The sequence below is a fragment of the Astatotilapia calliptera genome, chromosome 17 (genome assembly GCF_900246225.1).
Source record: "Astatotilapia calliptera chromosome 17, fAstCal1.2, whole genome shotgun sequence".
Taxonomy (NCBI): Eukaryota; Metazoa; Chordata; class Actinopteri; order Cichliformes; family Cichlidae; genus Astatotilapia; species Astatotilapia calliptera.
In genome coordinates, this window is record NC_039318.1 from 17922179 (window position 1) to 17944318 (window position 22140).

General features: G+C 39.9%; 1 protein-coding gene across 1 annotated transcript in view; it reads right to left on the reverse strand.

Annotated features, from left to right (window-relative positions):
* The window catches only part of LOC113008770 (thyrotropin-releasing hormone-degrading ectoenzyme), a 276012-nt gene that overhangs the window by 32932 nt on the left and 220940 nt on the right, over window positions 1-22140 (reverse strand). The window contains exons 9-13 of the mRNA XM_026146492.1: window positions 17881-17946; window positions 17188-17366; window positions 6274-6362; window positions 2550-2683; window positions 2403-2458 (exon numbers count right to left, since the gene is read on the reverse strand). Coding sequence (XP_026002277.1) covers window positions 2403-2458; window positions 2550-2683; window positions 6274-6362; window positions 17188-17366; window positions 17881-17946 — 524 coding nt within the window. The remainder of the gene's footprint in view (window positions 1-2402; window positions 2459-2549; window positions 2684-6273; window positions 6363-17187; window positions 17367-17880; window positions 17947-22140) is intronic.

Below are 22140 nucleotides of genomic sequence, written 5' to 3' on the forward strand. Positions count from 1 at the left end.
ACACCAGTTCAAAGAAGTCATTAAAAATCCAAAATTACCCTGACATTCATGCCCATGATGGATGTAAACTTCTGTCCATACCTGTAAGTGTTCGTTGTGTGATTTGGCTGCATTTTATGAAATACATTTAATGTTTTTTATCCACTCACATGCAGCCCTGAAAATATGATGTATATGATTTAATTGCGTATTATCGGAGTAAAACTAAGGCAGCGAGAATACACGTGTTTTGAGCTAATGATATCTTTCTACATATTCATAAGAAAAAATGTCTTTAGTCCACTTTAAGTTGGAAAAAGTTCCTGTAATGCTCTAGTGTCTTCTAGACGTCTTTACTCCTGAAATAAAGAAGCGAGAAAATCCGTGAAGCAGATGTTGAGCTCAGAAAGCACGTTTGGAAAATGACTAAGCCTCAAAAACGAATGTGTGAGACCTACAGTTAATGTTTCACATATAGCAGAAGGCTTCTTTTAGGATTAATAGCATCTCAGAGAAACTTGTCAAAGTGTTTCCTGTCCTCAAAAAGTTTAACAAATAAATGTTGCATAGAAAAAGACTTTTCGTGGGAGGACTAAAAAAGAACAAAACAAAAAGCTCATCGCGTTAAAAAACAAACTAACTCTTGTCTTCTAATGTTGCGTGGTGGTGCTACTGCAGATCCAGGGTGAAGTAAGAGTACTCTGCTATCAGTGTGCATATTCATGGATCTGTAGTTTCTTTTTCGGTACAGATGGAAACCTCCTGCTGAGCTCCCAACTCAACACACACACACACACACTCCTGAGCAGAAGACGACAGCGCAGTCGTCTCTGGATGTTGCTCATTCAACATGACAGAGGACAGATGGCTGAGAGAGGGAAGGGAAGATACAGAAAGAAAAAAAGGAGACGGGGGTAGATTGAGTTATAGGCTTGGTGTCAGAGTAGATTTTGGTTACAGTGCTCAAAAAGCTTCAGGCTGAAAACATCACCATGAGAAACGACTCACTCAGCCTCCCCCCGCCTCCGCCCGCGCCGTGACTGCTGATCGCTCATTCATCACAGAGTTCCCGTCTGCCTTTGCTTATTTTTCAAATTCTTTGCACACTGTCTGTACGCAACTTCTTTGAATTCAGAAATGTGGACGGACCCAGGTGTGTGCGAGGCAATTCAGCTCATACCTTGACCCATTCACAGCCGTACTGTAGCACCAGGGGACACACCGGCAGCTTTGAGGAGACTTTGCATGAATTCCAAAAAGCAAAAACAGTGCAGTAGTAACATCAAAGAGATACTGGACTAAATGCCAGCTGCTCAGATGGTTCATTTTAGTAATTATAAACAAATGATGGAGCTCAAATCATCCAACTTTTCGCAATCATAAAACAATTCTGGCACCTGAACTTAATTCATTTCAATGAAATGCAGGTGAATTCTGAAATTCTCAGAAAGCTTTATGATCCTGGAGTGCTTGTAGGACCAACTGGATAGGAACTGTGGCCGAATAGTGTAGTGGTAAGACTACAAATCTTTGGAGTAGGAGTCACAAGTTTGATTCCCAACCGGTATCCAGTAAGGGTCTTGACTAGACCCCCCCCCCCCATGCTAAAACCAAGCCTTGGGATGGCGCGGCTATGTGCGCAACCTGTCCACAGCTCGGACAAAGTTTGCCGCTACATATTGTACTCTGTGTGATTGTGTATGCAAAATAAAGTTTGTTTGGAGGAAATGGTTGTGGTTGGTATTTCACTCAATGAAAAACAGATCCTCTCTCTAAGACTAAAAAAAAGGTGTTGTTTTAGCAAAACCAAAGTTTACTGGAAAGCTGTTGGAGACACACACCAAGCATGTTTATATGTGGGAAGTACCTGATGATAAGAATGCAGGGGAGAACATAAAACATCACACATGATACAGGATTGAGGAGAATCTAGTACAAGGCAGTGTTGCTAATCCCAGAGCCGCAGAGCTGCACTTCTCCATGTGCTGGTGGAAGTGTGTGTGTGCTGGTAAACCTCTGTCCTGAACTCTTCTGTATAAAGAGTCATGGGCCTCAACTGAACTCACATTATACAGAATAAACCTCTGTATACACGGCCAACTAAATCGAAGTCTATACCCGGCGGCAAAACAAAACACCTACTCAACTCTGAAACACATCTGTCGATGTTCAAAATTTCCATCCCTTTGACAGAAGACGACAAACTGTCAGTCCTGTGCAAGAAAAGCCCTTCACCTTATAGGAAAAGAAACACAGAAGCAGACACAACAGATCTGCCTGGCTCCATCCTCTGTGTCCACATGCTTTTATGTCTTGAAGCCAGAGTGAAAGATGAGCCAATAAGTAAGAAAGAGAGTGAGAAAAGGGCGAGAACCTCTCCTACTTCTGCCACTGCGGTATATCATAGCAAACTATCATCTCACCTGGCCAGGTTAAAAGCATCATCGATAAGTCCTGCCCTGTTTCCAACGGAGATGATCTGCAAGTGAGCAACAAGCAAAGAGGGATTGAAAAACTGAAAGAGAAAAAACAGACAAACGCAGATGTTACTGAATACAGACAAGTTTTACTTGGGGGTTGGTGTGCAGCTGCTGAATAAGCAGTTTCCAGTTCTGGAGGTCATAGTTCACGCGGAAGTAGCCCGTCTGATTGATGTTGCCTACCAACCATGTGCTGTCATCCATCTGACCAATCCTGTGGGTTTCTGAGACACAACACAACAACAAAACATTAAAACACTTAATCCAAGCATCGAGAAAACAAAGACATCAAAAATATTAAAAACATCAGATAGGCAGATAACGACATGGTGTCCTGTCAGGATCTTCAGAGGACTCCAAGTTCCAGTTCCAGTTCCTCCTATAGTGTAGGGTTTTTTAAAAACATTTTTAGGGCTTAAACGTTTGAAGTGAAATGACAGTAACACTCAATGAACTCATTACATGGTATCAAAATGTTGGTTTCTCACTTTATACACTGTTGTCATTCAAGCAATAATAATAAAGGTAAAATATAGCAATGTTTTATACTGTTCACAATAACACCAGTATAATGTTGGGCAACGATAAGAAAATGAAATATCGCGATAGAATATGGGTAAAACACACATGCGCAGAGCCTTTGTTTTCATACGCACATGGCGGAAAAAGCCTGGCAGCGACTAAGAATGAGAAGGGCAAAAGCGGATCGTTGAATGAAATGGATGAACCAGAACTGGTTTGTAAAAATGCTGCAACTTCAGTGGTGTGGAACTGGTTTAGCTTTCGTCCGTCAGATGCACAACAAAGCACTATTTTTGGTAGCACGTGCTAGCGGGCCGTCGTTATTACTGTGTTTTTTGGAAAATACAGCACACTTAAAATCAATCCTTTCATTTTTCTGAAAATCGACAGCGCCCCTTATAATCCCGTGTGCCTTATGTATGAATTCTGGTTGTGTTTACTGACCTCGAAAAGATTTTATGTGGTGCACGGCGTCAAATGTTTCAGTACGACTTTGCTAAGCTACAAACCCGCACCGCTTGATGGATTGTCGGAGCATTACGGCTATCGTAGGCCGGAGCCTCGCAGAGTGATACGTACTGTGCTTCAACATAATATTACCGTATTGTGTGTGTATAACCTCTTTTTAAGTTTTGTGGATATTATACATGGTTATGCTGAGGATATGTCGGCCAGTTTCCACTGGAAATGCCTTTTGGTTAAACTGTCAGCAAGGAATTTGCATTTGCACTGCAAAATTTTTATATAACTTTAATGTACATAAAAAACAGCTGTTTGTTTAAGTGAAAATACATAGATTTTTTTTTCCACTAATAAAGTTGTGGAGTTGTAAAGTATTTTGTCTAGTGTTAAATATTTCATCAGTTATATCGTTATCGCAAATTTTCAAATGTATATTGTGATAAATATTTTTGGTCATATCGCCCTGCTCTAGTGCCAGAACAAACTGGGTTTTGACATAAATAAAAGTACTGTAAGGATTAAATTGAGTGCAGTGACAAGATAACTTGTAAGAGGGGGGACGCTAATATTTTTGGTACTGACTAATCGTATCAATATTTAACAGTAAAGTTTTGATTTTTTTCATGTATTGAAATAAACTGACTGCACCATTTTAGCCCATTTAGTAAATATGGCTCTAAAAGTTGTTTGTTTGTTTTCTTTTTTCCGTGAAGTCAGCAGTTTTGAGTTTCTATGTGTTTTCATAATGTCTTCTTTCATTTTAACTGAAAGAAAATGTACAAAATGTTTAATTTTACTTGACAGTGACAGTGTTTTTATTAGATAGTGCCTCATTTTAATATTTAAATATAAACATTTGGAAAACTTGATATAAGCGATCGACTGCAGATATTTTGAGGTGATATTAATGAAAATATTCATCCATTAACCCATTCATCTTATCATAGGCTGAGAGGCTGTTGTAGGAATGGTAAGACAGTCTGTACCGACAGTCTGTTGCAGTCTGTTACACTTCATTTATCATTCACAGTCTCATTCAACATTTTATTCCAAAAAACATGCACAATATTTTTTTCCCAGGCTGTTTACAGGATTTTTTGAATTATAAATTAGTAAAAAGAGATTTCTAAAATCATCTGGCCTTAATGTGCCATTAAAAAGATATGATAAGATTTTTGAATCTGGTTTTACCAAGTCCTCCGATTTGTTCTGTTTTGGAAAAGAGTACAAACCAGGAATATTTGTACAGAGGACGCCCCATTTGCACATTTAAACATTTTAGAAAACTTGGAACACACAAACCAAATAGAAAATTGGGTGCAGCAGAAAAAAATATCTTGAAACTACAACCAGCTAAGAATAGCCTGCTCATTCTGCACAACCTTTTAAGGATCGCTGCATCTTACACAACAATGTGAATATTCTCAGAGATGGCAAAATTAGGTTGTAGTGCTTTAGTAGAACAGCTTGCAGGATGTGTATAACAGCCTGAGGAAAACAGGGAAAATAGCAGCTGACTCCAGTCTGGCCCACTTCTTCAACTTATTCCCTCTGATAGGAAACAAACTACCTCTGAGTCGTGAACTTTAAGACTCCTTTCTTCTCATTGCAAATAGGTGAAGATATGCCAGAATCCAAACTCTTCTTCTGAAGTCAGCTCTTTCCAAAGATGAGAACCTGATGTTTTTTTAGGCAAAGACAGATATAGGAAGTATATTCCTCAAAAATAGGCCTGAATTACGTCCATTTTAAAGAGACTGAAGGGGAACAAGCCAGAAAACAGAGTTATCATCTCTGACAACACTCATAAAGTGAGAATAGCATTATTTCAGAGAGGCCCAAAAGTCATGCTCAGCTTTAATCATTAGATAATCTAACCGTCAGCACATATCAGCTGATGGCTCTGTGAAACCTTCGACTAGTCCAATCAGAAACTCTCATACACTGTGATAACCTGTCCGAAGCTGCCGCTTTGCAGCTCACCTCAAGCCGAGCTCCTCTTTTCATGCTTCACGTTGTTTCTGGCTTAATAAACGTCATATCTGCTGTCACCGATGCCTGCTCTGATCTGTGTGTGTGGAGGTGGTGGGGTCTTACAGCTGGTTTCACTGGCACAGAGCTTCAGGCAGAATTACCTTTAAAAAATCTGAATTTTATTCCATAAAGCAGCCAGCAAGACAAAAGAGGAACAAGCTTTATTCTGAAAGGTTTATTTTTCATGTAACACACTTTTCTCCAAAAGCTAATAAAGACAAAGCACTACCTCAACACAGAAAATTTTTGTTGTCTGCAAGAAGTAATTTAATCGTCCTAATATCAAAGAAAATGCAGCTGTACTTTGTAGAGCGCGCTATTCTTTAAAAAAACAAGCTCGTGTGACCTTTATTTCTCTAAAAGCTGAACAACAGTGAGTTTTACACATTGTTAAATAATGAGGGAGTTTTATTTAGAAGAAAAAAACTTTATTTTATGAGAAAAGAAAACATGAAGAATTAGCCATATTTATATGTGGGGGGTTCTGTGTTTACTGCCAGCACTGAAAGACCTCTAACCTTGAAAATGAGATCCCTCAAAACAATCTACTGTATCTGTTCGCTTCGATTTGTTGAGCCCATTAACTACAGATTACATGTCTGGAGATAATGAGATAATTAATTTGTGATCAGGAAATAGATTAGTCTGTTGGCATAACAAAACAATGCCAAGACAGCGGCTCATCATTTCAAGGTAACATTTCAAGATAATTAAGTCATGATTGCAGAGCACACTTTCATGAATGATCTGAGACGTGAGAGCAGCACAGAGAATCATTACACCCACACTACTGTACCTGTCTTGTTGTTGATCCAGATGAGAGACTCTGAACAAACGGCGGATGTGTTTCCCACGGCGACTGTGAGAGGGACCTGCCACTGTAAACTACAGAGAGAGAGTGATGTCAGTAATGGTCAGTGGAATTGGATTGGGTTTTATTGCCTCAGTTATCAGATAGAGAGGCATTACAGAGAGAAGAGAGAGCGATGGTCAGCGATGATCTCTTAGCATCATTCAGCTGGAAATGGAGCGAGTGACGCTCACTGTGTTACAGAGGGACAGGAAGTGAGAGTGTAATAGCTGCAGCAGTCAGCAAGCATCAGTCAAGTGGAAGTAACTGAAGGTTATTGTCTCTTTCTGAGAAACGGAGGTTAAATGTGCTGTCCAGTGAAAACTCTGGTTGGTTAGTCGGGTGATTTTTACATTTTCACTGTCATCTGAACAATACAGAAATGCCCCTTCACTGCTTGAGTGGATTCTGCAACCTATCGAGCTTTTAAAAAACAATTATATTACCACAAAATGGCAGTTCTGCTGGGATTGAACTGGGCTGTTTTTCTTCCTGAACGGTTGACATTTAGGAGTTAAACGGTTTCTGAGAAGCAGCAAGGCAGATGAAATGTGGGAGTAATACACAGCAACACAATTCAGATTCTCTGAAAAAGAAAATCTACCAACAAAACCATCCATCCATAAATCCATCCAGCCATCCATCCATAAATCCATCCATCCATCCATCCATCCATCCATAAATCCATCCATCCATCCATCCATCCATCCATTTAGTTTTTCCTCATGACAACAGGCTAAGCCCTAAACCTTTTTCCTGTTTTTCCCTAGGTATTCAGATGCGTTTCCTGACCACACATCCCAAATCTCTCCAGCAAGTTATGCTCTACGGGGAGCCTGGAAAACGGGAGGTTTCCTGTTCAGATCCCTGGACCATCTCAGGTGGGTTCTTTCATCACAAAGAAGCAGCAGCTCAAATATTACTTTGGGTGTTTTTTAATCTGTTCAATACATTGTTTTAACCTCAATCCATACTGGAATCTATACTGGTTTCACAAAATGACCACAGTTTATCATTTTCCTGTTCACATTGTTTTCATGGGTAGAAACCCTGGTTACAGCTGAGACCTCAGAATGCTTGGATAGTCAGTAAAAATGTTTTATACTGTCTTTGGTTGCGTATACCAAGTTGGACACACCCCTGTCTTTCTTATCAGAACTGGCTTAATCGTATAGGGTGTTGGAAACATTCCTCTGGGATTTTGGTCCTAACTGCTGGAGATTTGTGGGCTAGACGAGAAAATCCCATTACACAACATCCAAAATGTGTTCTATTGGATTGAGATCTGGTGAGGAGTGAACTCACTGTTATGTAAAATAAAAAAACATTTTGGGATGGTTGAGCTTTGTGGCATGCTTTGTTGGATCCTGCTGGAAACAGCCATTATAAGATGCGTACAATGGGGTTATAAATGGATGATAGGTTTCAGCAATGATACTCAGGTAGCCTATGGTGTTTAAACGATACTTAGTTGGTGCTATGGAATCCAAAGTTTTCTCAGAGAAAGCACAACTAAGAAATAGTAGTAGTAGATAGAAGTAGATAAAAACATTGTATGATAAAATTTCAGTGATCTAAATGGTATGACAGAATCCTGAGGATACACAGCAATTCAATTTCTTTAAACGATTCATTTTGAAGTCTTTTCTACCAAGGTCAGTGCAGATGGAAGAGAGGGTAATGGTTTGTGGATCCTCTACTGTGGTTGTATGTGAGGTACTTTGGAAGCTTTAACAAAGAGCTTTACAGATGAACTAAGTGATATAAAAATGTTATAACTGAAGCCACACCAGCTCGGATGTCCCCCAGATTAACAAGGTCCACATCAGGTGTTGAGGAAGGCTACCGGGACAAGAAGGCATAAGTGGACAAGGGTGAGAACAGTGAATAGGAGAAATAGATTCCCCCTATTCACCATTTCTTGCTGTCATAATGCTGTTATGCAAGTAATCCCAATGGAAAGGTGAAACAACTAGTAGATCACAGTTCCAACTGCTTGCAACTGCTATCACAACTAGAGATTGATTGGATTCAACACAAATGCAACGGCAAGCTAGGATCATGGCTAAGCTGGAAACCTTGTTCCTCAGTGGCCGATTACTATGTATTACGTAACTCTTTTCACATCTTCTGTTAGATCTTCAGAGGCTACTTGAAGGTCTACTAGTGAATGCAGCATTGTTGACAGTCCCGACTGTGACCATTGCTGAAACCAACCATCTGATCTATAGGCAAGGCAAGGCAAGGCAAGGCAAATTTATTTGTATAGCACAATTCAACAACAAGGTGATTCAAAGTGCTTTACAGAGACATTAGAAACAAAAACAAATAAAAAGCATGATTTAAAACTGATTCTATACTGAATTGATTCTATATTGATTCTATATATATAAAAATCTATACCATGAGATGCTTGGCTGCGAGATGAACGGCCACAAGGAGCAGTACCCCTCAATGGGGATAGGGACTTCTCCATGGAGCCCATTTATCAGAGCTGCAGAAAGATGTGATAAAGAAAGGAATGCCTAAGAAGTACAACTAGCTGCCCATACCTGGGACACTGGAAACTGCCAAGCAAAGACTCACAGATTTATACTAGGGAGATTAAAGCCAGGAGCATAAACCAGCTGTTCTCCACTGGACAATCCAAGGTGTACTCTCAGTGGCAGAGGAACTGGACGTCATGATCATCTGGCAACACAATTGAACCAAGTGCTAAAGGATGAAGCGGACTAGGATTGGCTAACTGAAGGCTGGACAGTCCTGATCCCCAAGGATTCCTAGAAGGGGCCAGTCCCATCCAACTGCCAGCCAATAACCTGTCTCAGCACTACATGGAAGTTCCTGTCAGGCATCATAGTGGCTAAGATGAACAGACACATATGTCAGTACATGAGTGGGGCCCAGAAAGGAATTGGCACAAATAACCAGAGGGGTAAAACACCAACTCCTGGTAAATACAGCAGTTGCTAGAGACTGATCAACATGTGCACCACCTGGACTGGTTTCAAGAACGCCAACAACTAAATGCCTCACACATGGATTCATGTGCCAAAGGGTCAGGGCTGTTTCAGCAGCAAAAGGGGACCAACATAATATAAGGTAAGTGGCAATGTTAATGTTATGCCGGATCGATGTATGTGCATGGCCAAAAAGTATAAAGCAAACAAAAAGAATTGCAGAACTATTTATGATGTCACGAGTGCATTATTGTTCGTCTGAGGTGAAGGTTTTTGGCCAAAAACCAAACCCATGCGGATAGTGCTCTGTGAGGAAAGAATTTAGCTGAGTCTTAGAGCTCATTAGGAACAAATAGCTTCTTGATGCTTCCCTATTAGATGTTAAAGTCTAATTTTAATCCTAACAGTTACCATATGTAAGTACTAATAAGAGTCCTAAAAGTGAGTGTTTCTCTTCAGCACTGTTAAGAACCCTGACGTTATAATTAGACTCATTTTTATCAAACTGATTCATATTTTAATTAGACTGGATTTTCATTAGAAATGGCAAACAATCAGCTTTACATAAATACTTTACATCCAGTCAATTCCCCTTTTTAAGCAGTGGGTGTGTGAATACTGTAAAGTAGGGGTCATTGTAACACAATCAGCCTGAAAAAGAACCATTTACTATTCCTATAATAGCCATTTGTCGCTGCAGGCTATAGTGGATCAATACCACTACCTAGCAAGCAAATACTTTATCTGATATTTATATCAATGTGATTGACAGGAGTGGAGCTAAACCACGCACACATACACACCCACAGAGACGCACACTGGAAGACACACAATCCACAGCCTGGACAGCAGAATGTGTTTATTAATATTGATGCAAGTGTGTGTGTGTCCTCAGAGTTTATGGTTTATTCATCAAAGGCAGAAACCAAGTGAAACACACACATTCATGCTGGAGGTAGAGAGAAACGCAGCATGACTGCAGTGATCTATTCAGAGTGGGAAACTTTAGAAACTCTTCAGACAGCCTTCACCTCTCTGCTCATCTTCCTCCATTAAAGAACATGTTGACCCCATTTAGACTTGTCGTTCCAAGTGTCTCCAAGTCAGATAAAATCCAAACCTTTATGATCAAAAATATACCTACCTGCTCCTCTAAAGCCAGGATCAGAAGCCACAATATCAGCTCGACAGACGTGGGCTGTCAGGAATAAAAATGAGAGACATGCGGCGTCTCGTGGCATAAAACAACCCAAAGCTTCTAGGTCACTTCACAACTTCCAGACACAGAGGGCAATTTGTGTGTGCCACAAAATTAACACAAAACAGCACTTAACACAGACCACACCATAAAATTACCATAAAACTCTGTGACAAGCACCAAATTATTCATGACTACATGACTACTCTGTGTTGGAACACAAGATGCCCTGAGGACAATTTACAAATGGGCACTTATTGTTTCCCTTAGCACCCAGAGCTAGCAGAGCCAGAAACTCTGAGGGGAACCATTAAGAACAAAGTGATCATTCATAATAAGATGATTATTTATAAGTAGAACTTGACTATCACCAATGTTTGATGCTGTGTCAACACAGGAAAGAGTTTATGAAGGAGTATCAAACAGGGCACTTGAGTTTTACCGAGGAAACAACCAGGAGGCATCCTAGTCAGATACCCAAACCCTACCTTCACTGTTTCTGTCTGATGGTGGAGACCAGTATTCCTACCCTGAACCTTCTTCCAAATAACTGAGCAGTTCACCATTTCTCTAAAGGAGGTTCTAAGCAACCTTCTGAGGAAGCTCATTTCGATTGCTTGTATCCTCAATCTATTTTATTCACTACCCACAGCTTGTGGCAGGACTCTAGACTATTCATTTTGTGTTAATATCCAATATACTGTTGACCAAAACACAAAAAGTTTGTGGACGATTGTGGGACCAGTTCACATATCTTATAAATCATGTGACAAACTACTCGAGACTCTAGACTCACTCTACTGTGAGACTACTCTCTGTAGGGTTTTCTTTTTTTGTTCTGGCAACACTTCCAGTCGTGTAAATAACCACCATATATACACATTTATAAGGGATAAACCAGACTCGACACCTTAAAAGATGTGTCATGTGGTAGTTATGTAGCTGACTGAAAGCAAAGTCATATCTATGCTGTCAGATGTGCAAGAAACAAACAATCTCTGTATAGACAGCTGTTAAAGGGCCTTCAACATGCACCTGGAGAAACAACATAAATGTTCCTCTGTTCATTTTACTTTAGATATCTGCAAGTGTAATTACTGGGTAGACACTGCAGTTAAGCTCAAGAGATGATGAAATTTATCTGACTTTTGACAAGATACCAAATAGGTTGATGGAAAAATAGAGATGTCTTGGATCAGAGTTTAATTTTATTTTCATATTAAATCTGGGGTAGGGAACATTTTTTATCAATGGAAAAAGAAAAAAAGACGGATAAAAGAAAATAAAAAAAGTATATTGCAGGAGTGTTTTTCAAATGGCCACTTGATGTTAAAAAGCCCAAATTTACAGTGGAAATAAACATACTTATAGCCTGGTAAAAACAAAAAAGCAAACAACCAAAAAAGAAGTTTTTTGTCTCTAAAGCTACAGCTCACCCTAACAGAAACTGTAAAGAGCTCAGGAATATTTTAAGGATTAAAGACAGTTAACTGTTGCTAGCCATCACATCTGCTAATTAAACAAGACCTCAGAACTGTAGTTGCAGCATTGTAGCATATTGACTATGTTTAATGGATTTATCTGAAGAATAATCATTCTAGCTCTTTAAAGAAGTCTAGTCTGGTGAGTGAGTTTGCAATCCTTTTTAAGCTATCTAGCTATGCTTGATAAGTTTGCTAGCAGTAGTGAATAACTTGATAAACTTTTTGTGACACCTCTTCCTTAAAAAAAGTCCACATTTCAATGGACATTATATCAAAGTCAAGTTTTTAAAATGTGAATTCACAAACCAATAGGTGTTGTGTTTACCTTTTCAAGGCTCTTTTAAAGATGCACTTTGAGGAGATTTTGGGACAAATACAGTTTTGAGACCAGATCAAACAAGTCACAAAGTAGTCCGCAAGGTTAGTTATGTGTGGTGATGCAATGAGCTGTGACGAAGACTTTCCCCTGTGAGTGTGGGGTCTGATAACAATGTGTGGACAAAAAGTCAGTGCAGACCTCTCCAAAACCGATATGAAGCACAGTGATGTCCCACGGATGTCTGGTGCAGCAAAGGGTCTAGGGTCTCTTTTTTCTAAATTTCTGGCTGCTGTAGCTTTTTATATTTCAACTTTGCTTCCTCTGTCTGACTAACAAGAAGAAGGAAGGTCGAGCTAGAGGTGACAGAGTTGAAGATGCTAAGATTTTTATTGTGAGTGACCAGAATGGATAGGATTAGAAATAAGTACATCAGGGTGACAACTCAGGTTGAGCCGTTTGGAGACAGGCAAGGCTGAGATAGTTTGGACATGTCCAGAGGAAGGATAGTGCACATATTGGACATAATGTTGAATATAGAGCTGCCAGGCAGGAGGAAAAGACTCATGGATGTAGTGAAGCAGGATTTGCAGAGGATTGGTTTGTCAGAGGATACTGGAATACTGTGAGATGGAGGTGATCTGCTGTGGTGACCTCTAAAGCGAGCAGCCAAAAGAAGAAGAGGAGCTTTTTCTGGTAAATTTGTTTAGTCATACTTATCTGGCTCATCAGGGTAAAGCAGTATATAAATACTTCCTTCAACTGTGGTTTTGTGGACTCATGAATAATTCATCACTGTCCTGTTTAGCATTAAAGCTCATTAAATCAAGCACACAGACACTGCTTCTCCAATCACATCACTGTTTACCCGTCAGCTGACGAGACACCACAGAAACGAGCTGTTAAATCCTGACTGAGATACTGTTTGATTTATTTTCAGTAACATTGCCTCGACCTTAACGTTAGCTCATGCTGTCCTCATCGTCTCTCTCCCTCTGCCTGTCACTTCAGTTCTTTTAAAGGCATTTATCTCCCTGGTTGTTTGATGGTGGAAAAATAAAAAGACCCAAATTTAAAATGTCTCCAAGCACAACACCAGAGGAAGAGAAGAATGTGTTTGACAAAAATAAACCGTGATCTTCAAAATGTCACCTTAATACCTGAAGTTAACAAAATGCCAAAAAAAGTCTGAAAATGTAGATTTGTTTTTTTTTTTTGTTATGTAAATGAAAAGCTTCCTCTCCAACTTAAATTTATTGGATACAAAGATAACTGCCTGTCACGCTAATGTGACAGCTGGTTGGATTTCAGTTTATGAGTGGCTGCAGGTAAGTTAGCATGCTAGTTAGTTTTCATCCATCCATTCGTCTCCACCTATCATTGTCAGGGTCGCGGGGGGGCTGGAGCCTACCCTGGACAGGCCCACTTCTGTCGCAGGGCTAACAAAGAGACAGACAACCATTCACACCAATGGGCAATTTAGAGTTACCAATTGCCCTAACCCAACTAACCGCTTGTCATTGGACACAAACACAGGGAGAACATGCAAACTCCACACAGGCTGAACTCAGGACCTTCTTGCTGTGAGGTAACAGTGCTAACCTGTACTTCGGTGGACACCAGCCTTTCCAGGTTGTCACGAGAGACTTTAAAAATACATTTTAAAACTCATTATGTGATCTGAAGTCTATGCAAAACCATCCTCACTTTCTTTCAAGCACATACTGATGCTTAGTCACGACCTTAGTCATCATGTGGGAATACAGTGGGTACCCTTTTAGTGTTTTTTTTTCCAGAGTTACTACTCCTACTACTCCAACACAATTCAATAAAAAGCCCTCCATGTCTAAAATAGATTCCATGAGACCAGACCAGGCCTAAAGTGCTCTGCTGGTGTCATCAACAGCAAAGTAGTGAAATGCATAACTACAGTAACCAAGGGAACAGTGGAAAAACTTGTCTATGTTGGTGTGATTGTTGCTCATCTGCTAGGATGAGCAACAATCATGCCATATTCTTCAGTAACTTCAGTCAATTTTGTTCTTTATTCTGATGCTCAGTTTGAGCAGGTCATCTTGACCTGCAAACATACAATTTTTAAAACTGGAGTAAGGTTATAATCAGAGTTAATTGTTAAATTAAAGTACCTTTTTATAAAAGGTATATGAGGTTCTCAGTGGCAGAAAATAATCTGCGATAAGATGTTATTTTTTTAGCAGAGCCAAAGGAAAATGAGAAGGTGCAATCTGCACAGAAATGAACACTTGTGAGATATATAATGATCTCTGATTTTACAAACTTTTCCCTTCCTATTTTTTTCTGTTTTCATATCAAAGCTGAATGATACAGGGCTGGTTGTCCATAGAAGATGACTGAAGCTCAAATTTTGTATCTCTATATGTAATCATGGGAAAAGAGGGATTTGCATTTGGTCTAAACACACCATGAGGGTGAAGCGATGATGATGAGCTTTTTCCGACAGCTGACTTGTTTAAGTAATAAAAGAAAACAGCAAAATAGCAAAAGTGCCAGATATTGTTCCTTCATACAGTGTCCCATTAAAAGAACTGGAGACTGAAAGTGTTGACAACAATTGTCTGAATTGTACAACAAGAATTTAAAGCTTTAAAGAAGAACTATTGAATCCCAGGAAAACCAGCCAGTTTAACTGCTTCAAAAACCTTCAGCAAAATGATCATTCGCTGGATGAACCCACATCAGTATTTTCTCTCCAGAAAAGTTGTGAGTTCCCAAGTTATTGAAGGACTGGACAACCTGCACACAATTTAGTGCATGTCCAAGAGTTCTCTTCTCATGAAAATAATACTGATAATAAATAATTAAATAAAGCAGTCTGGGCTTGAGTCAACAGCGTGTACACTGCGGGACACTGCTGTGCTTCTAAACACAGCTCCGCTGGATCAAACAGCAGCATCAGCCCCGGCTGCACTCAGCCGTGATGCCGAATCAACTAAAAGCACAGCAGCAGTTTCTTTTTAGTGTTGGTGAATGCCCTGGGACCGCTGAGTGTGTCTGAACGCAGCCCCGCGAGACTCAACAAGAGCAAAAGAAAGATTTCAACTCCACCTACAACAAACAGCTTCAGTTCATCAGCTGATGAGACCTCGAGAGCGATTCTCAGCTCAAGTGAAACACAAAAGACTCCACATGAAAGACAAGAAAAAGAACATAACGTAAGAAAAGCTGAGGAAACTTTTGTTGAGAAACTGAGCAGGTCAGAGTCATTGTAAATGTCAACTACTGTACAAAAACATGACAGACTGAAGAGAGAGAGAAAGACCTGGAAATAAATGATGGGAGAAAACAAGAACAGGTAAAAGTAAAGAAATAAAAAAGGAAGGAAGCTGATGAAGTATTGATGGAAAAGAAAGTGGGTCGATAAAACAGAAGAGAGTAAACTCCAAAGGTTGTAAAAGATGTGAATAAAACATGATTGGAATCAAATATAAATGAAGTATAAAAGATGTAAAGGTGGTAAAGAATGAGAGAGGAAACAGGAAAAGTGCCTTTTCAGGAAAAAAGATCCAGCAAGATCACTGAAAGACAAACTTAGTGCCTAATGTAGCGTGAAATGAGGGGTTTCAGGAGAATTGTTTCAGCGGTGAATGACTGAATGAAGAACAGATGGAGAGACATGTCAGGAATAGGACTAGCAGTCTAAAGGCCAACTAGTGTCCAGAGACTCCAGCTCCATAATGCCTATTCTTAGAGCTACAAATTAGGTCCATCCAAAGAACGGCATTTGTAGAAGGGCCATATGGACAAACCAGAGTGACTAACTAACTAACATTTTTCAAACTTGTTTAACCAAACTTTTTATGCATAAGTTGGATACACTTACAAAAAAGGACTACAAATATTTCAAAGATTCTGCAGTCATGCACTGCTGGTAGCTACAATGACAGCACACATCGCTTTTAAGTCTCCTGTTGATTGCTCAACTAGAGCTGATTGAGCCTGGTAACAGAGTGGTGGCTTGTACAGTAAAAACTTGTCAATCATAAGGTAGCCACGTCTGAAAGCATACAGTGAAAAAGAGTTTCACTGAGTGTGGTCCTATGAAAAATCAACTTAGTCTTTGATTCACAAGCTTGTAGAACTTTCTTTAGTAGCATTTACTTGAAGTACAGTGGAACCCCGACTTACGAATACCCCATTTAACGAAAAATTCAAGTTACGAAGGCACTTAACGGCAATATTTCTGCCCGTGTTACAGCAAAATGCCCACGTAATGAAATCCACTGGCTCTGATTGGCTGGGCCCAGAATGCCTACAATGCCCACAATGCCTTCTGAATCATGTGACAACCCCCTTGGCTTTCGTACTTGCGCTTCGCTGTTCCACTTGGACGTATTGTTGTTGCAGTTAGCAATTAGCCTATAGCCTATCGTTCACTCAAAAGGCGCGATGGGTGCTTTGACTTACGAAAATTTTCGACTTACGAAAGACCCTCGGGAAGAAATTAATTTCGTAAGTCGGGGTTCCACTGTACGTGATTTTTGTATGACTTTCTCAGCATCTCACATCAGTCTGAAGGAATATTTGAGGTGTTTGTGCTGACATGCTCTGTTTGGTTTTCTACAAATATGCTGCTGTGCATTATGTACAGACATCTCCAACCCTAACCCACTAATGCTACCAAGGCACGTAGTTTTTAATGGGCATCAAATGAATATTAGACTACAGGCTAACAGAACAGAATGTTTGTCGTGCTAGTTTGTTAGCTTGGCTACACTCGATTATAATTGCCATCTTGTTACTGTAGAGCTTCCATCACTCTTGGGTGCATCAAAGTAAGTTTAATAAAATGACATATAGTTTATTACAATCTCTGAGAAATAACAGACTATTAAAAGATCTGACAGCTTTCAGTTCCCTCACCTGTTGTTTTTTCTGACTTCCTCTCCATACAGGAAGTGCTCCTGGCTGACTGTGATGTAATATGTAGGGAGCTGCTCTGATTGGTTCTTGCTGATGGTGACAACAGGGTAGCCCATTTGTAGAGTCCACCTGTCCATCATCTCCCCGATGTCAATATCTCGGCCCTCTGAGTGCATGGCCTTTAAAGCAGAATCAAACACACACGTAGCGTAAATGATCAATGACTAATAATGACCAATTTACACACATCCAATCAGTGATTAAAATAATCTGTGTGGGAGAAAATTGACCTTGACATAATTAGATATAAGACTGGCAGCTAATTAAAAAGCAGTGTCAGTCTAATTGACAGTGCTAACAGAAGTGACGCTCAATTAATCAAATCATTGCCCCTCCTGTGTCGGACAAACAAGAAAACAAGCTCCACCTCATGTTACCACAGCAACAGGCTCTTCACTAAGTCAGGTGATAATGAGCATCTTCATTAGAAGTGCTTTATTAAAGAATGAACAGCTTCAATCAGTCTGGCAGCTCTGTCCCAACAGAGCCAGTTGAGGAATAGTTACAGGTTTTAATACCTGCTACTGAGCAAGGCACTAACATTAAAGTTAAATGCTCTGCCTTGAAGCCTTTGGGGCAGGGAAGTACACAAGGTTTAAATACCAGATAGACATAAAGTCAGGTGAGGGTTACCTGAGACAGTTTCCTCCACAGGTCGTCTCTGGCAGCATTGCTGTACATGTGACTCAGCAGATAATCCTGAAAACAATGAGACAAAGCTATGTTAAAGCAACACTGGTATGATGTGATGTATCTGTTGTATCATCTTGATGCATGCACATTCATCCAGGTTAGGAAATCCCAGAAAGCTGATTCTGTTCATCTGTAAGAAGACTGAAGAAGTCAGTTGGATGAGTGACGAAACATTTCTCCCACTAAAAACGTAACATTGACATGAACAGAATGAACTTTCTGGGATACATATGTCATATTTCTGGTATAATTATTGGCTGATTTTTTCCCTTCGACACTGTGACCATGCAGTTCACAACAGAGAATTTGGAAGCCTTGATACAACAACTATCTTTTCCCCATCCTCATATTTCATCTGGAAATAGGATGATCACAGTTAGCACTTGTTGGGTCCTCTCTACCAATGAATCAGAAAAATAAAGTGAGTCCTTTATTACCATGTCCCTGAGCACAGTTTTGATTATTTGGTTCTCGGCAGGCACCACAAGATTGCAAGGATTCATTCACAATGTCTAGTACCCTTCACTGTGACATGTATTTGAACCCTGGCCACAGTAAGTGCCATGTATGTACAATGACTTATTAATGTTGCCACTGGAACAAGATATTTCCATTTAGAAATTTAATATGACCATACTTTCTGGATGCAGGGCTGTGCAGGTGAAGTTACTTCACATTTTCTGTTACTGCCATCTCTGCTCTGAAAACAAGGATTGGAGGTGGTTCAGGCTCCAGTATTTTCCCCACATAGATGTTACCTTTGTTAGCTGGCTTGGTATTACAAAAGAAAAAAGAAAAATAAAACAAAAGAAAAAACAAAGAAAAAACAAAAGAAAAAAGTAAGAAAAAACAGTTGGCATATTTTATTTCGTGACTCATTTTGACCTTTTAATTTTTCCCCATCAGGTTAAGAGAAAGATGCCTTCCACAATCAATTAAACAGCAGACCCCTTCTTTGATAGTTCGGTGGCTGCTTCTCTGCGGCTCCTGACATCATTTGGGTTACTCTTTTGTCCACCAGTCAGCTGTCCTCCTCCCCTGTGCTAGACATGAGCTGGTATAGGCAGTCTTTGTAGAGCTCTGGAGATAAGAGTGATAAAAGGATCACTCTATCTTCACTAAAGGCTCTCCAAGACAATGCAGTTGGAGTGAGATCATGGGGTGAGAGTCTCCCTGAAGAGGCAGTTGATTATTGTGCCTCTTCAAGCTTTGTTATATTTTCAAATTAGGACATTTTTATCTGTAATTATTATTTATTAAATATTATAACTCAAACAGAATCCAGTTCTGTGGGAAACACTGAGGATCCGTGGTGTTTCAAGTCTGTCCAATAACAGGAGGCTCCAGGGGCAGAATGAGGATACACCGGGGTGAATTGTGTTTTTAACTAGCCTCTGGAAGGGCTGGAGGGCACGACAGCGATTGGTGCTCCAGTAGGAAGTGGATGGATGGAAGCCAAAACCATTTATAAGAAGATGCCAATGGCAGTACAATGACTACAATCTAAGGAAGCATAATTTTTTAAAGTAGGTTCTATAACACCAGGCTGTTATGTACACCAGGCTCTAATTTACCATTTTTATTAAGCAGAAGTAAAAATGTCAACTTCTGATGCACTTTATTGGATGTCACACTGACCTGGTGATGGGAGTATGGGGACATATTACATCTCAAAACGCTCCCAAGTCTCTCTTACCCACAGTGCACAAGGTTGTTCATTTTGGCCATGCAGTTGTGAAGCTGTAACTGGCTGAATTCAGGGGTATTCTCTCAGGTGGAAATTTAATGATACCTATGTCTGAATGAATTTCTGAAAAGCCTTTTGAGAGGAACATTTACATGTATTTGAAACTGTACATTTGAAAGTCAGTGACATGATGAGCCAGTAGTGCTTGAGTTAGAGAAGAGCCCGTGTCAAGTCCAAAGAGTTTTGGGCTCAATCTCAAACTCCCTGGTTTACATTTTCGAAGCTAATGAACAAGATGAAGACTCCTCAGGGCCATTTTCTCATTCAAAAGAGGCTTAATGGTGTGGTGGCTTTGTTTTCAGCCTGCAGTTCTTTAGTGACATTCGGGTCCGACTTGATCCCAGTCTGTTTTCCAGAGCAAGAAACTCACTCCCACTACAGTGGATTTAGAGTAAATGCTCAGGGAGGGTGGTAGTTGCTTTGGTTCATAGTAAAACAAGGAAAAGGCAGGGAAGCACTACTAGATAACAAAACAGCTATGGAGGCTGAGCGCTAATCTCCTTCTCAGCGATTCCTGTGTCCTTTGTGTGTTTAAGCGTGGATTCCTCCAAGTCAGTCATTTGCTGTGATGCGTTTTGAGCTCGATAAGGCAAGGGGAAGCTTTTTATTGGAACAAGATGACATATTTGATAACGACACTAAGTGCGTTTGGGAGTTTGGCTCTGCCACCTTCACTATATCTGACATGAAGGCAGATAAAAAGAGCCCCCACACACACTCCGAGAGCATGACTCCATTAGTTTTAACAGTGTGATGCACCTTGAACCAAATGTTTTTCAGTGATAATAAGCACTGTGTAACAAATACTGTGGGTATGAGTAGTCAAAGGTCATTAGAGGAAATCAGTAGGTGTAGGAGTTTAAGTAAGGCATTTCGATTGTTGCAGGCAGGGTTAGAGCCTAATGAGGACTTGCTTTCCCTCATCGGAAGATGACTTGCATAAACTTTCAATTTCACCTTCAGTCGAGCTCCTCTGGGCTTCAGAAAGGCTCTAAAACCCAATGATCACTGCAGGCCATTATTTACATCTTCTCCAGTAAGTATTGATAACTGTTAATGAGGTTTCAAGTTTTGTGCCACACTGAAGTCACATCGGGGCAACCATAATCATCACAATCTTTCCACATCAAGTCCAGATGCAGTCTGGGAAACTCTTGATTTTTCTGAAAGCTCTACATATCAGGCTTTGAGATCAGGGATACAGAAAAGGTGAACCAATATTGATGTTTTTGTCCACCAAAGGCCGCTCTTTAATGTAATTAAAGCCAAGCTGATGAGACACTACAGACATGGGCTGTGCACAGTATTTGATCTTCACACAGCTGATTGAGCTGGAGTACACTTAGCCCGAGCTGAAGTCCATAAATCCATATCTCTGTACTCCAGATGTCACTATGTTCCACAACATTTACAAACCTTACAGCACTCTGAAGAATGCTCACAAACGTCCTAAAAATCCTAAATGCTCCCAAAGCATTTCATCCATCACACTAAACACTGCCTAAAAAGACAAATTATAGGAAATAGAGACATATGGCCAGTTGTGGAGATTCATCTCATCTCAAATGATTTCAGAGTATCTAGTTTAAAAATTCCCCAATGTGTTCTAGTTTAACATATTCTCAACCTATTATTTCTCTTTAAAACAGGCACAGAACATTGGTTTTAGTATATGTATCAGTCATTTTTGTCACAGTGGAACAACAAAAAAGAAGCCCGTAGATCACAGTTCTTTGGCCTCCTGTTTTGACAGAGCTTTAGTGTCATTTTGTGCCTCTTTGATTTCCTTTTGTGTCTCTTTGGTGTTTTTTTGTCTCCATCTGATTTTCTTCTCATTATGGGATAGATTTGCTTCCATTTTTACATGCCTCTTCACAAAGAAAATATTAAGTATACAGAGCTTGTAATGCTAGGGAGGCCTGATGCCCCTGGGCCTTTGGTACAGTAATCCTTCCATGTATATACAATATTAAAATCTACATGAAACCTAGACAGAAATTTCAGCCTTTTCCGTGACTTTCAGAAGGCTGATTTTCTCACTGTTCTTTCTCAAATGCATCAACTTTAATATGTGTGCAACGTCACAAAGGTTCCTTTCATGAAGCATTAAAAGTTACAGTATTATCCTTGGTAAGAAAAGCATAGACGATCATGAATTATTTTGGTTACGGCTCCCGTCATGCCACAAATCACCAGAATGAGACTCCATCACATGGCATTGCAGTTGTTTGGCATGGTTTGTTATACGCTGTATTTTTCACTAAACACCTGATTAGGTGTTGAAACGCTCTGACAAAGAGGTTACGATCGAGAAAGTCTTTGTTGTTGTCATTAATATGAACCAAACTACTGAAGCAAACATTCTCCCGAAACTTTTTTACTCTGCTGGCGACTGAAACGAATGCTCTTATTATATAGTATGTTGTTATGCTCAGCACAATGCATGTGTGAAG